Below are 20,348 nucleotides of genomic sequence, written 5' to 3' on the forward strand. Positions count from 1 at the left end.
CTGACGTACAGACGGCAAAGGGTCTGTTTTTGTTGGAATACCCAGGGAAGTCTCCGAAACTTCCTAATTTCCTGGCAACTTGAAATCCTGCGCCGCAAACTGCATTGATTTTTAAGAAGTTCAAGGTCACATAAGACATAGACGGTGTGGGCTACGTTCACTCTAACAGGCCGGGGAGAAAAGTAATCCAGTTTGCATAAAGCGAGATTTGGAAAGGACACTGTGGGCGCAGCCATCTTAGAAGGTATCCGTACAGAACAAAAACATGACTTTTTAGCGAAGAAAAAAGAGCAAACGTACAGATCGAAAGGCAAATATTCCTGAGAACGCTTCTTGCTAAATGTGGAGGGCAAGAGGAAGATTTTGGTGATAGAAAAGGGTCTTCTACTCACATTATGGGAAAAATAAATATGAAAACCTAGCTTGCTTTTGGGGTTAGGACATGGTTACCGCCCGAGGGGTTGGGTGGGAGTGGATAGCCTTGTTGATTCTCTTTGACGTGACAATTCCAATTCTAATAATTTCTTCACTAGAAATTATATGTGAAAATAGAGTTGACATAAAGCCTGCACAGAAATTTCTACTAACAATTTCTGTTCTTCTATTCCTCCCCATTTCATCATATTCCACCTAGGTCAGGAACATTGGCTCTCCCTCTAGCTCTGTCCTCCCACTAGCCCTCTCACCGTTCACCCTGGAGCTGTCGCCTTACCTGCACCACCAATCCTGGCTGGAGAAGATATTGTTGCAGAACTGTTCCGAGACAAGACCGGCGAGAAATCAAACACCATTCAGAGACTTGGAGAACTCAGGTTTATTACGCTGGCAGTGCCAAAAGAGCTAGTGCTCTGAAGATCTGGGCCCCGAGCTCAGGGGTAACCTTACTTTTATAGGGCTTAACAAGCAAAGACAATACATCTGTTATCTAGAGAGAACAAGCAAAGGGGAGGGTAAGTCTTCAGTTGATCTCCAGATCACTCTGCACTTTGGCCTATGCAGCAAACATGTCTACAGAAGCAGAAGAAAGAGCTGATTACAGAGTTAGCCATTTGAGTGGGAAATTCCTCTTCATCCCCCCGTTTTGATGTCCTTTAAATTCTTATAGGGCATCAACCTCCTGATCTTCCTGGCCAGGGGCTGGTTTAAGGGTGGTCTTGATGTCACAACCATCTGTAACTTCATGGATTCTAGGCGTGAGGAGATAAACTTGACAAGACAGTTCAGTATACAGGGACCAAATAAGAGAGCTCTGAAGAGCATGAGGAGAGCACCTGCAAGTGGGAGAAGGCAGGATCCCCAATTCTATATTCTGGACTAGGACCCCTATGAATCATTCAATTGTTGACGGAGTAGGGCGGACCCCTTCCAGGATAGGATGACCTCAGTGTCTTTGCAAGCAGGCCCAGAAACCCCCTAATAATTTTCTTGCCGAACTCCTTTCTAAGAGCCATGAATCATCTTGTTATTAGTATGGGTGTTGAGGGACAGGAGGTCTCTTCTTCCATATCTGCTTCCTGCTGAGATGGGTCATAGTCCCTGCCTACTGGGGTTTCAAGGAGCTCTTTCCCTTTCTGCCTTAATCAGGATGGAGTCTTGGGTTTTCTGCTGAAGTGCAACCTCAGTCCCTAGACAAGGAACTTCCTTCTCTGCCCTGCCTCATTTATTGGACACCTTAAAGACCTTTGTCACCAAGGCAGCCGTGAGGTTTGGGTCTAGGCTCCAACTTTTGGAGCTTCCTTTGAATATGGGTACAGACCAAGTTATGAAATGTATAGCCAGCAGTGTCTGGCCCTCATACTTTGGTCCAATGTTAGTATATTCTCAAAAAGTCTCAGAAAACTGGTTAAGGCAACATAAAACACAGAAATTATTTTCATTAAGCATGGAATTTTTGTTTTCTACTCAGAAAACTTTTCCATAACATCAGTAGCAGACCAATAGTCTATGAAATATTAAAACAATTCTAATTTTGCATTAGCTTACTTTTGGCATTTAAATTTCCAATTTTCTTTAGCTTAATCACAAAAATTTCCTCTCAGGATTTCTCTTCACAAACCTTCTACCACTTGCCTCATTCCTTCAGTTTGCTTCTTCCCACTCATTCACAAATAACCAACTTTAAGACAAACACCTTTCCTCCAATTCCATTCAAAATAAATCTCCATACTTTATACCTTCTGTTACCAAAAATATTTTTCTTTCCATCATAATTAGAATTTTTACTGAACCACCATATTACATATAACACAGACAAATAGAGATCAGAGTTCATGCACATACTCATATATTCCTATCATCAGTATTTGTAACTTCCCTGAGGGTATATTGTGGAGAGCAGATTGTAAGCTGACAAGGTCCTTGCAATCTGTGAGGTAAACCAAGGGTTGCCTCGCCACAACGAACCCTCCTAAGAATGGAGAAGTAAGAACTGTTCTGGGAACAATGTGGTGTTGCTCTGAGACGGGTGTATGCTCATCGCCTCAAGCAGACAGAACTGCAAAAGATCATAGCAGGGTGTGGGGTGGGTGATTGTGCAGAGGATGATCTTATCTTAGCCAGCAACTGTATGCTCTTGTATAAAAGCAGCCATTGCTCCACCATCAGTGGGCAGTGGACCTCCTGATCCCAGCTGTCTGCCTTCTTTCTTTTCTTAATCTCCCACTGTTCCCACTCAGGTACATTCTCCAGAGCCACGCCAGACTTGGCAGGATTTGCCACTTGCTGGACGCAGCAGTTACTGCTCTCATATGAGAGGGTGATGGCTTCAACCAGGCGGGAATGGTGGGCATTGGTCCAGTTCTGGGTGTATTTATAAAGGAGAGCAGGTGTGATCGATTCCTGAGGTAGATGGCGGTGTGTATGAGTGAGAAACAAATGAAGGGTGATGCTGAGAAGCTTTGCCATAATTAAAGAGAACAGTGGACATGAAACTGATGGTGATGGAGGTGGTATGTGGAGAAGGCAAATTGGGTTGGGAAACCAGGACTTTGCCTATACTTGCAGCCACTGGCTCCCCAGCGCTAGCATCACCGCCTCAGCTCCGCCTCAGATCATCAGGCATTAGATTCTCACAGGAGCACTAGTCCCTGGCTCCAGAAAGGTGGGGGCCACCGCTTTAAGGCACCAGCACTGTGCAAGGCACTGTACTACACAGAGGGGACATCAGTGAATGCAACAGGCAAAGGACACAGCCATTGTGGACATTACAATCTAGTAAGTGGATTATATAATGTCAAGAAGTGATAACTCCTATGAGGAAAAATAAAGCCTAGTAATAGATAGTAATGTATAGGGTGTAATGAGGGAGGTTTTATTCCTGCCTTCGCCCCACCACCACCTTTTCCAGATATAATTTAAAATTTGAGCCAACACTGAAGTACTGAGTGGAGTCATGCATCATAATATTTATAAGAAGACAACATTCCAGGGCTGTTTCGTTTCTTTTTTGTTTTTAAAAAGATTTCTTTTTCAAACGCAGTTGACATGAACTATGTTAGTTTCAGGTGTATAACCTAGTGATTAGACATTTATGTAATTTACGAAGTGATCCCCACGGTGAGCCCCACACAGGACTCTTCCTAATGACTCACTTTGACAGGGTTCCTGCCTCAGCAACCTGAATGCAAATTCCCCAGTCACATCCCACCCCTGATGAACCAGAACCTCTGAGGCTGGAGTCCAGGACTCCATTTTTAACAGCTGCGGAAGCACACCTCATTTTGACATTCCCCGCCCTAAATCCTGGGTTAGTGTCCCCATCATCAGCCTCGCATTTTAATGGAACGGATTCAGGTTGGGCCCTCCCCATGCATTCCAGACCTTTCCTGGCCTCATTTTAGTGGGTTTGTACCCGAATCTCCACTCCAGTGACAACTTAGGCTCCTCCCAGCCACTCTTTTTTTTTCGAGCCCCAGGCTGTACCCAGTTTCTGAAAATCTTGTTCTCCCCGTAAAAACCGCTTCCTGCAAACTATTTTCCGGCCATAGGCTTTCCAGGGATGTCCGTTTACAGGACGTATTATCTTGTCCGTTTCTAGGAGTGCCTTTTCTGCCTGCTGTACTGAAACCCAAACTCCTGGTCGTCCGTTTGTAAACTTCTTTTTTCTTTCGTACACAAGGTGGAGAATGTGCTCCGCGGCCCCAGTGCTGCTCAGCGCAGCCCCGCTGGAAGCAACTTAACGCACACCCTGTTTACCTCGCAGAGTTCTGAGAATTTACCCATTTTCGGCCCAAGTCGAAGTGCCAGGAGACGAGAAAAGTTCAGTGGCTTCCCACCTTCCCGCCGCCCCCGGCTACTGGCCCCAAAGCCGCCCGTTTGCCTTGTGTACGTCCTTCAGTCTCCCAACATGGCCGCCCCCATGGCAACACGGCGAGCCGGGCGCGGCCATATTGCCGCCGAGGGCCACACCGGAAATCCAGCTGGCCGCGGGTCCTCGTCGGCCGCCGTAGGCGGAGCAGGAGCGGTCCCGAAGTTGAAACCGTTCTCGGAAGTGCACCGTGTGCACTCTTCTTGTGGGTCTGGGGAGAATCAGGTCGGTTTGTAGTTTCGCCCCTGGAAGTTTCTTATGAATTTAGTTTTGGGTCACAGTAGGCGTTGTGTTTCTCTCAGGGCGACGTGTGGACGTGCTGTAGTGTGGGCCATGGAGTGATCGCCGGGGGCAGAGCGGGAGGGTGGAAGCGCCGAGGTGGCGGGAGTTCAGCAAAACCAGGTGGGAACGGGATTTAAGGACTCGGGGGAGCCAGACGCGTTTCTCCGTGGTCGGGGTGTCCTGGGGTGCAGCACGACGACCAAAGTCCTGTGCAGATCAACGCCCTCGTCCCGATCGTCAGGTTACGGGGCTCTGCAGGTCACTCCACTTGCAGGGGGTGCAGGTGGCATTTAGGATGATCACGTGTTCGGGTTCAGATTGGGGATTTAGTGTGGGGCCCAGTGATGTTGGGGTCGGAGTGGATTCATCACATGGGGGTGTCCGGCCCCGGTTTCCGATGGATAATAATGAAGTGTGTAGTCCATGTGTGTGGTCCGGAGAGGCTTGTGAGGGTGAAGCTTTGGACGCCTAGGACCCCGAGTGTTTGCTTAAGGTCAGGACCTTGGCTGCTGCTGGAACCAAAGGAGGTACAGCCCGTGGCAGTCATTCGAAACCATCTAGTTTTTAGAACAGGAGTTGACTAACTGCAGACTGAGGGGCTAAACCAGCAACGCCCCGCTACTTCTTATCTTCTGTGGCAGTTTTCGGGCTGCAAAGGCCGAAATGGGTCATTGTGACACAGACATTTTGACCTGCAAGTTGAAAAGCGTAGCTGTCTCTACAGAAAATGTTTGCTAACGTCTGAACTCACTTCTTAATTCACAGCAGCGGACATATTTGCCTGACATACATTCTTCCTTTCTTTTTTTTGCTAACAGAATCTCCACATCGTTTAGTATATCTATCCTCTGGGTAAGGTGACCCATGGCCTAGTTTATTAGTAAGTCTTGATCCATCTTAGTCAATCATGGTGGTTCCAACTCCTAACCCTAGTGACTGAATTACTATGAAATGAGTGAGTAAATGGTCCCTTCTAGCCAGTTATAATGGTGAAAATTGGCTTAGTGATTTGTGGTGAACATTTTTCTTCTGGATAAGTAATTCCTTGAATCTGAAGGGCATCGGATTTTGCCATCCTAAAATATTCGTCTTTGGGATATTGATCATTTTAGGCTGTGTAATTTACAAAAAACTGCAGTCCTGAGAGAAGCTCTGAAAACCTAGTAGAATTTTCCTTTAGTAACGAACATTGACGTTTGTAAGGGCGTCTCCCTCAGTGTACCTGGCCCACTTTCACTATCAGTGGAGAAGGTTGGGACTTCAATTCGCCTAACAATCTAATCTTGTTTTTGTGCTGTTCCTGGTAACCTCCCCTAACAACTTCCACCCCCAGCATCTTTTGTCTTTAGCTGAAGGTAGTATAAGGTGATGATTTCTGCCATTTGTTGAGTTACTCAGTTTTCCCGGATCTCTTCCATATAGACAAGAGATGTAAATGTTACTAAATGTTTGATTGTTTTTCTCCTGTTAATCTTTGTTTTACCAATTTAATTATTAGACCAGCCAAAGGACCTAAAGGGAAGAAGACAAAAATTATTCTGACTTTACAATGTCATTTTGCTCATCTCTTTTCATAGTCACTTCTCTTAAACTCCACAGAAAAGAACTACATCTCCCACCACAGAATCTTTAGTTTATTGGCCAGAGGTATAAATTCTTCCAGGACCCCATGTAAAGAGGGACACTTTCCTCAGATACTGTGGCATTGTGTGAAGATGAGTGCTTAGGAACATTGTAGCTTCTGGGTCCAGCTGAAACGAATCATTCTAATTGAATTTTCTCAATGCACAGGTCCAGACATCCAGGAGCAAAAGAATCAAGTGAGAGAGGAAGAAATTAGGTTGGGTGTCAGCATGTCCAGGGAGACAGACACCTGACTGAAGACTGAGATTTCAAGACAGAAATTTAGAGTGGTTCCAGAAAACACCAAGACAGAGCCTCATCGTTGTGAGCTGTTTTCAGAAATTAGAAGAAAATGCCCCAGGCCCAGGTGACATTGGGTTTCTTTTATTCTTTCCTTTGTTCCCTAATGGGTTTGAAGAGGCCTATAAAAAAAAGCACTTCTGTCAATCAGAAAGTATGCAGATATTTATATCTGTTTTGTCTCATTTACATATAAATGCGATGTTTCCAGTTTACCTAGAACATTTCTACTCATTATAGAAACTTCTATTCGGATGATTGCATAGATGACTGAATGTACAGTTATATTTTCAGGCATTTGATGCTTCAGCTATATATTAAAACCCCACTTGATATTAGATGCTGCCTATAAAGTGGAAATGAGCAGAAAAACTAACATTTCTTTAATATCTTCAAAAGGACATCAGTCCATTAAACCGCACGGTGTTCTTACAGGAGTCCCTGACATTTGACGATGTGGCCGTGGACTTCACCTGGGAGGAGTGGCAGCTCCTGGCCCCCACTCAGAAGGACCTGTACCGGGACGTGATGTCAGAGAACTACAGCAACCTGGTGTCAGTGGGTGAGGACAGCTCCCCTGTGTCACTCCGAGGGTGCCCGGTCAGTGATCTTTCCTTCCTCAGCTCCTGAAAGCTCTGGAGGGTCCGCGATGCCCTGAAGTGGTAGATGCATCTCAGTGCCCACTTTGGTTTCGGAGAAATGGCTGTATTCTCCCTTCTCCTGAGAGAGGAACCTTGTCTTTGTAGGTGTGAGAATTGTTTGTCCTCAGATGTAACATTCTGCAGATTTCAAACCCACAAGCCCAATTCAGTGTATCTAAGTCTTCTATCATTTTCCATGAACAGGTTGTCAAGCCAAGAAACCAGACACACTCTCCAGGCTGGATCAAGGAGAACCACCATGGACAATGGCAGACGAAGTCCACCCTCGATCCCGTTCAGGTGAGTGAGAGAACCAGCAAGTGTCAGGTGTGGAAATGCCATTCTAGTCATTGAGAGAAGAGTCACAGACGTGAGGGGGTTTGAGGACAGGTAAGCAGTGCCACCGTGCTTGTCTCTTCTGATGGGACACCGCTTTTTCTTTATAGGAGCTTACAGAAACTATAGCCTTTTATCTTTTCTGGGATCTGTTCATTCTGTGTTTTATCTACATCTCGATTATTTGGTTTACATAGTTTTCTCTTTCCTAGGATTCTCAAATCTTTCCTTTTTCTTACTCTTCTTCCTTCCTTGCTATGTGATTCCACCATCCAAGGCCTCCCTCCAAAGACAAAACTCCGAGTTACTCTCTGTCCTCTGACAACTGTACCTTCCAATCCCATGAGTAATGGTTTCCCTTCCCAACATCCACCCATCTTGATGCTGTGCCCACAGGGTGGTCTTCACTGTGCCTTTATCCCCACTCTGAGGTTCTCTAAAGGTTTTGTTTTTCATTTCTTTTTTTTTTTATCTGCTAACCCTTCAGTGTTTTCTTCTTTCCAATAAGCTAAGCTTCTATTCACTGGATAAGACATCCCAATTGCTGTCTCCCCGTGTGATCCACCATAGACTCTGTTTAGTTCTGTAGGATTTACCCATCTCGATGGCAACTCTCCTGGGCTCCCAAAACCTGCGAGGACCTAGAATCACCTTCCCTCCCAGGAAACCCTGAAAGGTTTATGTTCTCCTTCACTTCTGCGCATCTTACATCTGGGCCATCCAGGCATTACCCCCAATGTACCCTTCCCACACAGCATTCTCCTTTAAAGGAGTTTGCTGTTTCTGATGCATTTTAACTAGAAAAGGTATTTTAACAGCCTACGTTCTCAGTTCCGGTCTACACCAGACCATAAGTCTTGCCTACTTCTATTTAATCCCTTTGGTTTTTTTTTACTAATTCTGATCCTCCTTACAGTTTATCATAGAAATTACTACTGTTTTACTTCCTGAATGTTTTCGTTTTTGTCCCATCATATTCTGAGCCCATTAAGTCCCAGTTAACCATATTACCTCTCACATGACATGAAATTTTCTTTCAGTGATCTCTGTGATGTAGTCTATCTTATTCATGGAGAGGTTGCCATCTTCTAAACTATGTTTTATGCATGTGATTGCTTCCTTCACCTTTTTATAAATTATTTTTTCATAGCCTAGTGTATGCTGGGATTATCCACCAGTTTGAAAAACCATACAAATAAACTAAATGCTTTCATTCTAAAGAGACATAAAATCCATCAAAATTAAAAAATAAATACTGTGTAGACGGAGTAAAGTGTGCTGTAATGAAATTAAGTCAGCATAATGGAACACTAAGTGCTGAAACTGGGGTTGATCCCGGACAAAATGGAACACCTCTCTGAGGTATAGGTTGCTCTTCAGAGGTGCTAGGAGCTCCGCTGTGTCATTGTTCATTCCCGCCATGCCACCCACAACAGTGAATCCATCAGGGAGTGCTGGCTTCCCAAATTCAGCCTGATTTCCTCTGTCCCTCTCCATCTCCTGTGAGCTTTCACATGTCCCTGTTTCCCTTGTGTCTGCCTTTGCCCTTTGATTGGTTTTACCGAAGTGCAACGCAGGCTCCGTGAATGTGAGGACTATGTTTTGTATCCCCATCCTAGAACCACTCCTGGTCCATAGTAGCCATCGGTTAGTAATATGGAGAGAGTGAGTGTTTCTCACCAGTTAGGATGAGGTGGCCCTCACACCCGTGGTCCACTGCTATAGTAACTTCCTAACGTTTTACAGTCTCTGCACGTTTGGCAAGGCCAATATTTAGAAAGTAGCCCGTGTTTTCATTTTCTGTTTTTTCCAATGTACAAGGAACATTAAATGTGGAAATTTCTTTAAACTCACATCATGGCGTCATCACTAAAAACAACAGCTCACATCAAGGTATTTTTTTAATTACCTGTCTTCCAAATCAAGCTGATGGGTGACCTGTTTGTTCTTTTCTTCCACAGGAATCTGGAAAGTTGATACTCATGTGCTAGAGCACTTCCAAGATGGAAACATGGAGAACAATCTAGAACAATGGCACGAACGTAACACATTTGACAATTCTATCCATCAGAGCAAAACTCATTTTCTGTTACGTCAAAATCATGATGTATTTGGCTCACATGGAGAAAGTATGAAATCAGATTTAACTTTACTTAACCAGAGCAGAAGCAATGAAATAGAGAACTGTGCTGAGCTTACTGGAGATGGGAAATCCTTCCTCCATGCTAACAGTGAACCATTTGGGACTGAAGTAAAATCCCTTGAAAGCCAAAATCTTATCCACACTAAGTCCCAATTCATGAAGCATCAAAAATCCCAGAAAATAAGGAAACGTCATGTCTGCAATGAATGTGGGAAAGCTTTCATGAAGAAATGTTTGCTCAGTGATCACCAGAATCTTCATACAGGAGAAAAGCCTTATCAGTGTAGTTCATGTGGGAAAGCCTTCTTCAGAAAGGTCACACTAAACGAACACCGCAGATCGCACACAGGAGAGAAACCATATGAATGCACTGAGTGTGGCAAAGCCTTCCTGAAGAAATCACGGCTCAATATACATTATAAGATACATACAGGAGAGAAGCCTTTTATATGCAGTGACTGTGGGAAAGGCTTTATCCAGAAGGGCAATCTCATGGTACATCTCCGGACTCATACAGGCGAGAAACCTTATATATGCACCGAATGTGGAAAAGGCTTCAGCCAGAAGACATCCCTCACAACACATCAGAGATTTCACACAGGAAAGACTCCTTTTGTGTGCAGTGAATGTGGAAAATCATGTTCCCAGAAGACAGGTCTAATTAAACATGAAAGAATTCACACAGGAGAGAAACCTTTTGAGTGCAGCAACTGTGGGAAAGCCTTTATTGGGAAGCCACAGCTTATTGTTCATCAGAGAATTCATACAGGAGAGCGGCCCTATCGATGTAATGAGTGTGGGAAAGCCTTCAGAGCAAAATCAGTCCTCAATGAACATCAGAAAATTCACTCAATCAAGGTAGAAAACCCTCCCTCGGAGAGTCACAGCTCATCACAGACCAGTGTCGTCCTGCAGGAGAAAAATCTTGTTAATACCGTGACTGTGCGGTTGCCTTGTTTGGTCCCTCAGACAGCATTAAATAACAGGAACGTAGTCATAGTGGGCCAGCCTGTGGCCAGATGTGTGTCGTCAGGAGGACTTGCACAGAACAGAAACCTCGTGAATGCAGTGAGCGTGGTCACACCTTCAGTGATCAATTATGTCTTATTTTATGTCCCAGGAAACCAGTAGGAGAAAAATGAGCTTTTCTATGTGTAAAAGATTGGAGCCAAATTTCTAGCTCGTATTATGTATGAAAAGTAAACACTGAGAAATTGTATAGATGCTGAGACTGGGAAGACCTGATTCTCATGATATTAAATATGTGCATTGATTCAGAGGTGTAGCCTGATGTTAACTCAAACATAGTTTAGGTTCTCTGTCCTGTCAAAGGAACAAAAGAAGCTAAGTGGAGAAAATAAAGTGAATTTTTAGAACATATTTTGCATCTGGAATGTTGCTAAAGAGTCAATACTGGATTGGTGGGCTATGGCAGTACATATTGGTTCAGTTTCCCCAAGCCAGGGTGAAGGGTTATTTGAAAACTGGGATGTCTCCCAGAAACTCTCAGAAGTTTATACCATGCAGATGGACTCATGAAACAGCAGATTCAGAATGAGTCGATTGTCTTATTTACGGAGAATTTGTCAGATACTTCCTTTGTACCTGGTTCTGTTCCAGGAGCTGAGTATACGATGCGACAGCAAAGGAGCCCCTGGAGAGAAAGTGGGGTACTTGGATCATCTTTAATTGGTATCTCAATTACACCAGCTGATCCAGTGAGAGGATGTAAATATTTTTATTAGGTGAAATGGATATGGAATAATTGGTTCAAGGGAATATGACTACTTATTGTTGAAGGAGCATATTGTCATGAGTGGAGAAGAATTCTCATGACAAGGATCAGAACACAAATGAGTTATTTTAAAGCTCATTTTTATTCTCCACCAGCATACTATAAATTTCCTAATTTTAGTGGCTTTACTTGAACTTTAGTGTTTTAAAACACTGAAAACCAATAAATTAAAAATCATTTCCTTTGTTGTAGTAGTCACATTTCACATACTTGAGAGTCATGTGACAGATGGCTACACCAGAATGAGGAAAACAGTGAGAGAATGAAAAATCTCTTATCATTTCCATTGTACTAGAAAGTATATTGGGAAATGTTGGTTTTCATGATTTTATATTTCCCAACACAGTAAAAAAAAAATACTAATTATATATAAATTCGGAAAGTGAATGTATGGACTAAAGGGCTAATCAAAGTGTATTTTGTCACTTAAGGCGAGTTCTAATGAATATAATTATGACCCAAAACTGTTTTCATGTGAGATCAAGTGGTCCATCAAGCAGACCCGCAATTCTTGACCTGTGAATCTCCAGATCTGGCCAAGGCAAGGTCAGTTTGACTCATTCCTAGAACTGAACAGTAAGGGCCCCATATGGGTTGCCAGGCTAACCTGAACACTGAGGGACACGTGCAACACTCACATTTCAGAGCGCGATTCAAACATCTAGAGTTGGGAATTCAATGATGAGACAGCCACTTCAGAGCAAATTTCCAATTTTCCTGATAAGGACTCATTGTACTTTAAGCTGGATACAGCTTTATTAAATCAAGGGACAAAGAACCCTGAGTATGAAGAGAGGACTAGGGCCTCATTCACAGGACAGTGAGAAGGAATGATGAGGCTACATCGCTTGCCTCAATTTGTCATGTCACAGAGGAGCCACGATCTTTGAAATAGTGGTGGCTCTAAAAGGTGATAGACCTGTAGACAAATATAAGTGTTCTTCTCCAAGACAACCCAATGATCTCACCTTCATGCATTTCACATGCTGTCCTCCGTTTTTAAAGTTATTTTTTCCATTAATTGGGTTTATTCTCCAGATCCTATCCTTTCTATGATCTGCCCCTTTTTATTTTGACAGGAGCCTCTATTCAGGATTTTAAAAAAAATGTTTCTTAGAATAGCGATCCTTAGAATTTCTTTCAAATGACTCCATTCCTTTGGTGACAAATTTTGATTGGTCCATAAGATCATTTATTTCATCTTTCAAATCTATGTATAATTCATTTCTATTTTGCTATGTGCTAGGGAATACGTGATTAGCTATAAACTATATCAAGGAATTTGTAGTCTAGGTAGAAAGATGAACATTCTTAAAAAATATCCCTGAGCTATTTTATATGCTTACAATTAAGTGAACTCTTTCCTCCTCGTCATGCAAATAATACTAAGCCCCTTGAATAAAAAATTATTAGGATATTTTGTTCCTTGTACTGTATGTCCTTCTCAACTAACATAGGTGTATATATCTTTTGATTGCAGTTGCTGGAGGATAAAATCGCTATATGCATGTAATCTAACTTTAAAAAAATTCCCAGCTCAAAGATAGTAAGAACTTCTTTGTTTAGTTCATTACCGTCATCATCTATAGGTCCTAGAACAGTACCAGGTAAAGAGAACAGTTGTTAAAGATTTCTGGGTGGTGTGTGCATAGGATGAGAACTATCTTCTAGGGTAAGAGTGTGGCTGATAAGGTATTCATGAATTTTAAGTTTTGTTCCTCCAGTTCATATTTATAAAGTTAGCACACCCGAACAAGCTGTTACATAATTGAATGAACTTTACTTTTGAAGAACTTCAGTAGTCTGATACAAACTGAATACATTTAGAACAGAAGAAATGCAAGAGCTAATAATATAATGTTCCTACATGGAGAAAAGACTCATGCCCCCAAGGAGGGGAAGGTGCGCTGTGTTCTAAGTTTAACCAGTGATGTGCAACATAGTCAACCTCCCTTAAATTGAAGAGTCATTGACTTATCAACTAGGAGTTTGATTCACAGTATGTTGTTAGAATTGTGACAGTAGTCCCTAAAATCTTCTTCATCTTCACAGGCCTTATTTGCTTAATGAGTTTGCTGATATTTTGCTGAAGATGTTCCACAGTTAGTGTGTTCCAAGTTTTATTTCTAGGATTTCCTCTGCCGACTGATGGGGCAGAACACACCACTGAAAACCCTGCCACGTTCATTGCCTTCAAAGGTCCAACAGTTTCTCTCCTGTGTGAACTCTTTGCCACCTATTCAGTCTTATGCTGAGAAAAGACTTTCCACGGTCATATTTCTACCACCAATGAGCTCACTGATATGTGACCTTCAAAGCACTGATAGGGTCTATCTTTCCACAAAATGCTCTCCTAGTGATCATGCTTGTCTTAGTATATATACACTTATCAGCCATATAATGAGCTAGGTTTTATTCAAAGGTTTTCCACCTTGATTGTATCACAGTTTATTCCTGTGTGACATAAAATATGACATAATTGGTCGCCGAAGGCACTACCACATCATTTGCTCAGAATTTTCTTTGAGCAAATTATATCTTCTGCTGATGGTGTACCTCTGGCACCTGGCTGTTGCACGATGGACACGTTCCTAACTGATAGAAGCCCACTGAAGTGTGATGAAATCTTTGAGCTGCCACAGAAGACATCCGCACGGTCACTGTACCAACAGGGTTTTTCTCCTTTATGATATCATTTTGCTGTGATGAACTGTGACTCTTACAGAATGAATTTTCCAACTTGGCTGAACCTACATGTTTCTTTCTTGCATGTGGCATTCTCTTACGACACACAAGGCAGGACAAGTTGGAGGCTTTTCCACAATCATCGCACCGATAGGATTTCTCACCTGTACGAGTTGTTTGATGTCTATTGAGGTATGACTTATTTCTGAAGTCTTTCCCACAATCACTGCTTGTATAAGGTTTCTCTCCTATGTGGTGGATGTCGACAAGGTGAGTTAAAATTTTATTTGAAAATATAAAGGGCCAAAAAAAAGCAAAGTCATTCTTATGAAAATGGTAGGAGACCTTGCTTTATCAGGTTATGACTTAGAAAGCTCCCATAGCTAAAACAGTAGTATTGGCCCAGGAATAAACAACAGATCATTGGAACAGAACAGCTTTTTAGATCAGAGCTATACAGATACAGACACTTAATTTATGACTTATGGCACTATCAAGCAGTGGAGAAGAGATTGACTTTAAATCATGCTGCTGGGACAATTATGCGGAGGGGGCAAAGCCGACCCCTGTATCGCAGTGTTTACAGAAACAAATGACTGGGCGGATCGTGACTATTCAGGACACACAGGATCCTTCTTCGATGTATCAGACACAGATAATATTCTCTTGTGGACTGTAGTTGTCACGGTTCGAGCCACAACCCTTTTTGTCCCAGTCTTTAACGCCTCATTGTGTCTCATCACGAAGCACACATCCAGAGCCCTCTCCTCTTCCGGATTCAGTTCTAGTCTATTAATGCCCATTTTCCCAAACACGTTACTGAAAGTTCCCAAATTACCCGCTACAAGACCGTTCTTTATTGTACGGACGCAAAAGTTTTCAATATGGCCGCGTCTTCCCTGCGGTTTCTGAAGGGCTCTGAGAGAGCGCGGGCGCGGCCATGTTCTGCCTGTGATTGGTTTAGTTCTCGGGTCCGATCGAAAGACTCCGGGCGAGCGTGCTGAAATGGTACTAAGCATGCTTGACGGTGCCGACAGCCGCTGTGGAAGTGGAAGAACCAGAGGCAACAGGTCCTCAAAATAAGAGACAGGATGGGCTGGCGAAATGGGCCCTCTCGCTCCCCGTAGGCCAGGTATCCAAGATGGCGGCGCGCGGTCGAAGATGGCCGCTCCCAGCACACCGTCAGGAAAACGGCGCCGGTCATAATGCCCCGCGGGAATGCCAACGGAGACTAGAATCAGCGTTCCGAGATACATCGTTCGCTTCCAAATGCCCTTGAGTCTGCGCAACAGCCCGCGACGCGAACCCGCAAACGGCGGAGCGGAAGCGGAAGCGGAAGTTGCGTGCTGAAGCGCGGCTTTCCTCGCGAGGTCACGTTTGGCGGACAGGTGAGGTTAGATTTGTGCGAGCGGCGCTAAGAATCCGGCGCCGTGGGGATTTCGTGACGTGTGATGTGGTGTGTGATGGGCGTTCCGGAGGCCGGGACGGGGGTGGCGTTGTTTAAGGCAGCTTCGTAATTGTCGCGGGCATCAGAGTTTAGGAGAGTGGGTCGAAGAAGATGCGCGACATCCACCATTCCTGGTGACAGGGACAGGTCGGTTCCGGGTCGCTCCGCAGGCGGCGGAGAGAGGCGTTGGAAGGGCCAGCGACGGAGGGGCCGTAGGTGCCGGCGGTGGGGATAGGGGTGGGGGCTGGTCATGTGCTACTCCGGTGGTCTGAGGTCCATACTCATATGGACATGGCGCCCGAAGAGCAGCGAGTGGGTGGCAGAGCCAGGCGCAGGGCGCGGGGCAGGATGGATGTGCTTGTGAGAGGTTGGAATTTGAGGCCTCGAGGGGACAGGCATTCGAGTGTGTACTAAGCGATGGGACGTTACTTTTCCCAACGTTTTGTGCTGAAGAATTTCAAGCGTACAGAAAAGTCGAAGAGTACCAAAATGGTCACGCGTATACCCGCCGTCTAGATCCATGAGTTGTGAAAATAGTGCCATAAATACATAGAGTGTGACGGTCAGCGTGCCAACCAGTGTACAGGTGTGCGTACGCGCCTGAAATCACGTTCTAGTCTTTTATATCAATTCTGCCGTTTGTTTGTGCGACTTGGGTAAGTTACCAAGTTCTCTGTGAGTCTCAGTTTTCCCATTCAAACAGATTGCTATCCACCTCACAGATCCTCAGAGGGTCCTACCTCATCTAACCTTAATTACCCCGCAAAGGCTGCATTTCCAAATATCACATTTCCAAATATCACATTCGTATCAGCATACGAATCGGGGGACACAATATTAAGTTTATAACAGATAGATACTTGACAAAGGGTAGCTATTATTATTCAAATGTGTACCTTTCCAATGGGAGTTTTCTAAGACAAACCTAACTTATTTTTATTATTATTTTATTGAATTTAAAATTTTAACTTATTTTTATATATTGTATATCTTCTTTATAAGTTTGTTTGTTATTAAATGGAGATCTCCTATCACAATATTATCGAATGCTTATCATTAATAAAAAGCAGAATAAAATCACCTGTGATGTTTTCAGATGTATTTTTAAACTGAATTATATATCGTGGATGTTTTTCTTCTTTAATTTATAAAAGTAGGTCAGATTAAATGCATATTTCAAAGGCTTCTGACTTAATTTTAAACTTCCCCAATAATGTTCTATTATATAATGCTTCCACATACAGGGTGCCAGGTTTTTCTACATCTTTAATGATTAGAGGTTTGGGGCTTTAAGCTAGGTGACATCAGCCCAACCTCTAGGAGGATAGTCACTGGAGGATGAGTCATGTGGCCATTGGTTCTTTAATCATGCTTATTTAATGAAACTCTAATAAAAACTATGGATACTGAAGCTCAGGTGAGCTTCTGTGGTTGGCAGTACCCTGCATACACTGGATGACTAATGTGTCCTGATACACTGGATGAGTAATGAATGTGTCCTGACTCCAAGGGGAAAGGACAGTGGAAGCTTCTGGTTTGGGACCCTCCCAGACATCACTGTATTCTGCCTCTTCATTTGACTGGCCATGATTCGCTATAATTTATATGCTTTTTTGCTACAATAAAATTAATTTTGTACATTTTTCCTCCAGGTACCTAATAGGTTTTGTTGGTATTGTAAAGTGTTTTTGTTTTCTTTTAAATCTTTTTGTTGTTTGGATAGGAAATTGCAATTAATGTTTATTAATTGGTGGTTCAGAGACTCAAGGAAACCCTCTACAGAGTGAGTTGTCTGTCTGTCTGTCTCTCTCTCACTCTCCTGGTGTACTGCCTGAAAAACTCGCCACCTTTGCTTCCTCAGACTCTGAATTCTGTGTCATTAACTCAGCAAGACTGCCAGACATTTTTGGGCTCCTTCTCTCTGCTGTGTGTGGCCTGGAGAATCTCCAGGCAGTGAGCTGCAGCATACAAAGTTCTTGCTTTGTTTGTTTTTCCTCTTCTCTGATTTCTGTGTCTGGAAAATAGTCGTTCTAGATATTTCCACCTTTTAAAAAAGTTGGTTAAGATGAAGGAAAATTCTGGTAATTCTCCCAGGAATCAGAGGAGTTATTGATTATGAGGGTTTGTGTTTTATCCTTGCTCCCTGAGTTACTAGTTGTGTGGCTTTTAGCTAGGTGCCTGTCTTAGTTTTCTCTGAAATTGAATAATTATAGTCTGTACCTCATAGCGTTGTTGTGAGTGTTAAGCGAGAAAAGAACATGCTAGAAACAGTTCCTTGCATGTATAGAAACTTGCTTTTGTTACTATTTTCATGCCAAACAAATTTTTCCTTAAATTTGTAGATGCTGGCTTTCTAGTATGAGGTAGCTCCTGTAAAGGAAAAAAAGTAGAGCTCAAGTCCAGAAATTAATCCTTGCTGAGGATACCGTTGATGAGACACCAGTATCGGGATTTTAGGACAGATGCCAAAAGCGGTGGCCATGTTCTGAAAGCTGCTGAAAATGACCAAGTTCCAGGTGAGCTGTTTATTTCCCAGTTTGTTATCCAGTAGACTTCTGGAAGTTTATATACAAAGAGAATAATATATAGATAGGTAGATAGAAAAAACACTGTGGCCAGGAGAGATGTGCTTAGACTGAGAGACAGAATAAATGGTCCAGAATAGCCATCAGGAAGGGAGATTATCTGCATGTCATAGAGTCCTGCAAGGTGCTATAATTAGAACATTGCCACATAAGCAGCACGGTCCAGAACCGAGTTGCAAACTTTTCTGTGGTAATACTGGAAACCATCACAAAATGAGTAAAAATGTTACAAGACTTACTTTGTATGTAAGGAGGAAGCACACAAATTTATTTATTTTCTCTCTCTTTTTTTTAATTATTGCAAAATGTATAGTAGGTAACATTTAGTGCTCTTAAGATGGGTTAAAGATGGTTTTTAGGGAGTTTAACATTTTACTTTGGGTGAATGAATGAGTGAAGTAAATGAAGACTGCACAAAGAGGATAGTTTTAATGAATTTAGCCAGTGAATCAAAACCAGATACAGAAAAATATTTATTTATAAATTTTCATAGTATAAATATTTTACATTTTATCCCAATATATTAACTCCAGACTAAAAAGGATTATGTTATAACAGGGCTTATTGTCATTCAAAGATGTGGCTGTGGATTTCACCCGGGAAGAGTGGCAGCTACTAGACACAGTTCAGAAGAACCTCTACCGGGATGTGATGTTGGAAAATTATAGCAACCTAATGTCATTGGGTAAAGAGAACTTTCCTGAATATTTCAGCACGAGCCCATTAATTGCTTGTGTTTTTTCATTGCTACAATTTATGGGTATTCTGATATCCTTAATGATTTTGGACTTGGACTCATGTAGGTGATAGAACTTATTTTCTTTATGATCAACAGTGACTGTACTTACTGTCATTTTTCCAAATGAAAAGTTTCATTTCACTGAGTTTGAAACTATATATTCCCTGAAACAGAACTTTTCCTCATAGGCCCCAAGACTGCTCAGGTTCTCTGTGATTACCCTTTGACAGGTTATCAAGCTGCCAAGCCAGGAGCTGTGGTCCACTGGGAGAAAGAAGAACAAGGACTAGTAGAGAGGGAATTTCCAAGTCATTTTAGCTCAGGTGAGTAAAATCAGTGCAGTGGGAATTAGTGGATGCAAAGTAACAATCGTTTATTGATGTGAGACTTTTCTTATTTTAATATTTTTCTCATAGTCTCTGAACCTTTAGAGGTGACTTTGAGTGAAAAGAAGTCTTTCGAATGAATGTTGCCTGTACCTCGTTTTATTTACCTTGAGTCAGATCTCTGCTTATTTCATTTGGTCTTTCCTCTTTTGCGTAGTTGTTCTTCTGTTGCGACCTGCTAGACACAACTAGCTTCTTTCTCCTTTTATCCATATTCACATACCTTTATATTATGCTTTTAAACATTTATAGATTTGTTTCAAAGTTTGATGACACCCACGTCCTTCAGTTCATTACTATTACTGTTGTTTTATTGAATGTCTCAGACTTACATTGTTCACCTGCTGTATCACTTTCTTCATTCTCTTTGAATATTGACTTGAGATTCCATCTCTCTCCATTTTATGATAATGGTAAAATTCATTGATTTTTCCCCCCCTAGAATTAATATGGCAAGTTAATGATTGGTATCAGGAAGATATTGTGAAAGACAAACCTGTGGAGAGAGATCATGAAAATAATGCACTGGGGAAAATATTTTCTCTCAGCAAAATTTTTTTTCCATTTATAGAAGAAACCCATAAATGTGTTTCAAGAGGAATAAGTTTGAAACAAAATTCAGATTCAAATTTTCAGAGTAAAAACTATGTAGAAACAAACTCTGATGAGTCAGATGGTCCTGGGAAATCATTTTTCCACTCTCTACATGAACTCTCCCATGCTCGAGCCCAGTATTACGAACATAATTTACATGTGAAGGCCTTCAGCCCGGTGACAAATCCTAAAAGACACAACAGAATTTGCACAGAAGGGAAACCTTATGAATGCAGTGAATGTCCAAAATCCTTCAGGTATAAGTCAAAGCTCATAATACACCAGAGAACTCATACGGGAGAGAAGCCGTACAGATGCAGTGAATGTCAGAAAGGTTTCAGTACAAAATGTCATCTCACTCTTCATCAGAGAATTCATACAGGAGAGAAACCGTATGGATGTATCGAGTGTCAGAAATCCTTCAGAACGAACTATCATCTCATTCTGCATCATAGGACTCATACAGGAGAGAAACCTTATGAATGT

The 20,348-nt window shown here is 42.5% G+C and overlaps 2 protein-coding genes and 1 long non-coding RNA gene across 7 annotated transcripts; all 3 read left to right on the forward strand.

Moving 5' to 3' along the window:
* On the forward strand, nt 1-2,930 carry LOC120584003 (uncharacterized). The gene is made up of 3 exons (XR_005647919.1): nt 1-244; nt 635-950; nt 2,676-2,930. It is a non-coding gene; the product is annotated as an uncharacterized LOC120584003 (long non-coding RNA).
* A 990-nt stretch (nt 2,931-3,920) lies between these two features.
* LOC120583984 (zinc finger protein 350-like) lies at nt 3,921-11,011 on the forward strand. 5 transcript variants are annotated; one of them, XM_039839546.1, is made up of 6 exons: nt 3,921-4,535; nt 5,566-5,568; nt 6,386-6,578; nt 6,947-7,073; nt 7,357-7,452; nt 9,450-11,011. In XM_039839546.1, the coding sequence occupies exons 3-6, from the start codon at nt 6,564-6,566 to the stop codon at nt 10,760-10,762; spliced, it is 1,551 nt and encodes a 516-aa protein (XP_039695480.1). In that variant the 5' UTR covers nt 3,921-4,535; nt 5,566-5,568; nt 6,386-6,563; the 3' UTR covers nt 10,763-11,011. The 5 variants fall into 5 exon arrangements, with proteins under 5 accessions (XP_039695480.1, XP_039695479.1, XP_039695483.1 ...); XM_039839545.1 differs by lacking the exon at nt 5,566-5,568 and having other exon boundaries at nt 3,921-4,531; nt 6,380-6,578; XM_039839549.1 differs by lacking the exons at nt 3,921-4,535; nt 5,566-5,568; nt 6,386-6,578 and having other exon boundaries at nt 6,974-7,111.
* Nucleotides 11,012-15,584: 4,573 nt separating this feature from the next.
* Nucleotides 15,585-20,348, forward strand: LOC120583993 (zinc finger protein 613-like; the record flags this gene model as incomplete). Its single annotated transcript, XM_039839577.1, has 5 exons — nt 15,585-15,705; nt 17,901-18,074; nt 18,702-18,828; nt 19,113-19,205; nt 19,711-20,348. Coding segments are annotated over exons 2-5 (873 nt in total), but the record flags the coding sequence as incomplete, so codon positions are not given.

The sequence above is a fragment of the Pteropus medius genome, unplaced genomic scaffold (assembly GCF_902729225.1).
Source record: "Pteropus medius unplaced genomic scaffold, Ma_sr-lr_union100, whole genome shotgun sequence".
In the NCBI taxonomy this organism is placed as follows: Eukaryota; Metazoa; Chordata; class Mammalia; order Chiroptera; family Pteropodidae; genus Pteropus; species Pteropus medius.

Excerpts from the sequence above, each read along its gene's own strand:
- LOC120583984 (XM_039839546.1), top strand. Across the intron at positions 7,074-7,356 it reads CAGCAACCTGGTGTCAGTGG|GTTGTCAAGCCAAGAAACCA; the intron begins GTGAGGACAGCT and ends TTCCATGAACAG. Across the intron at positions 7,453-9,449 it reads CCACCCTCGATCCCGTTCAG|GAATCTGGAAAGTTGATACT; the intron begins GTGAGTGAGAGA and ends TTTCTTCCACAG.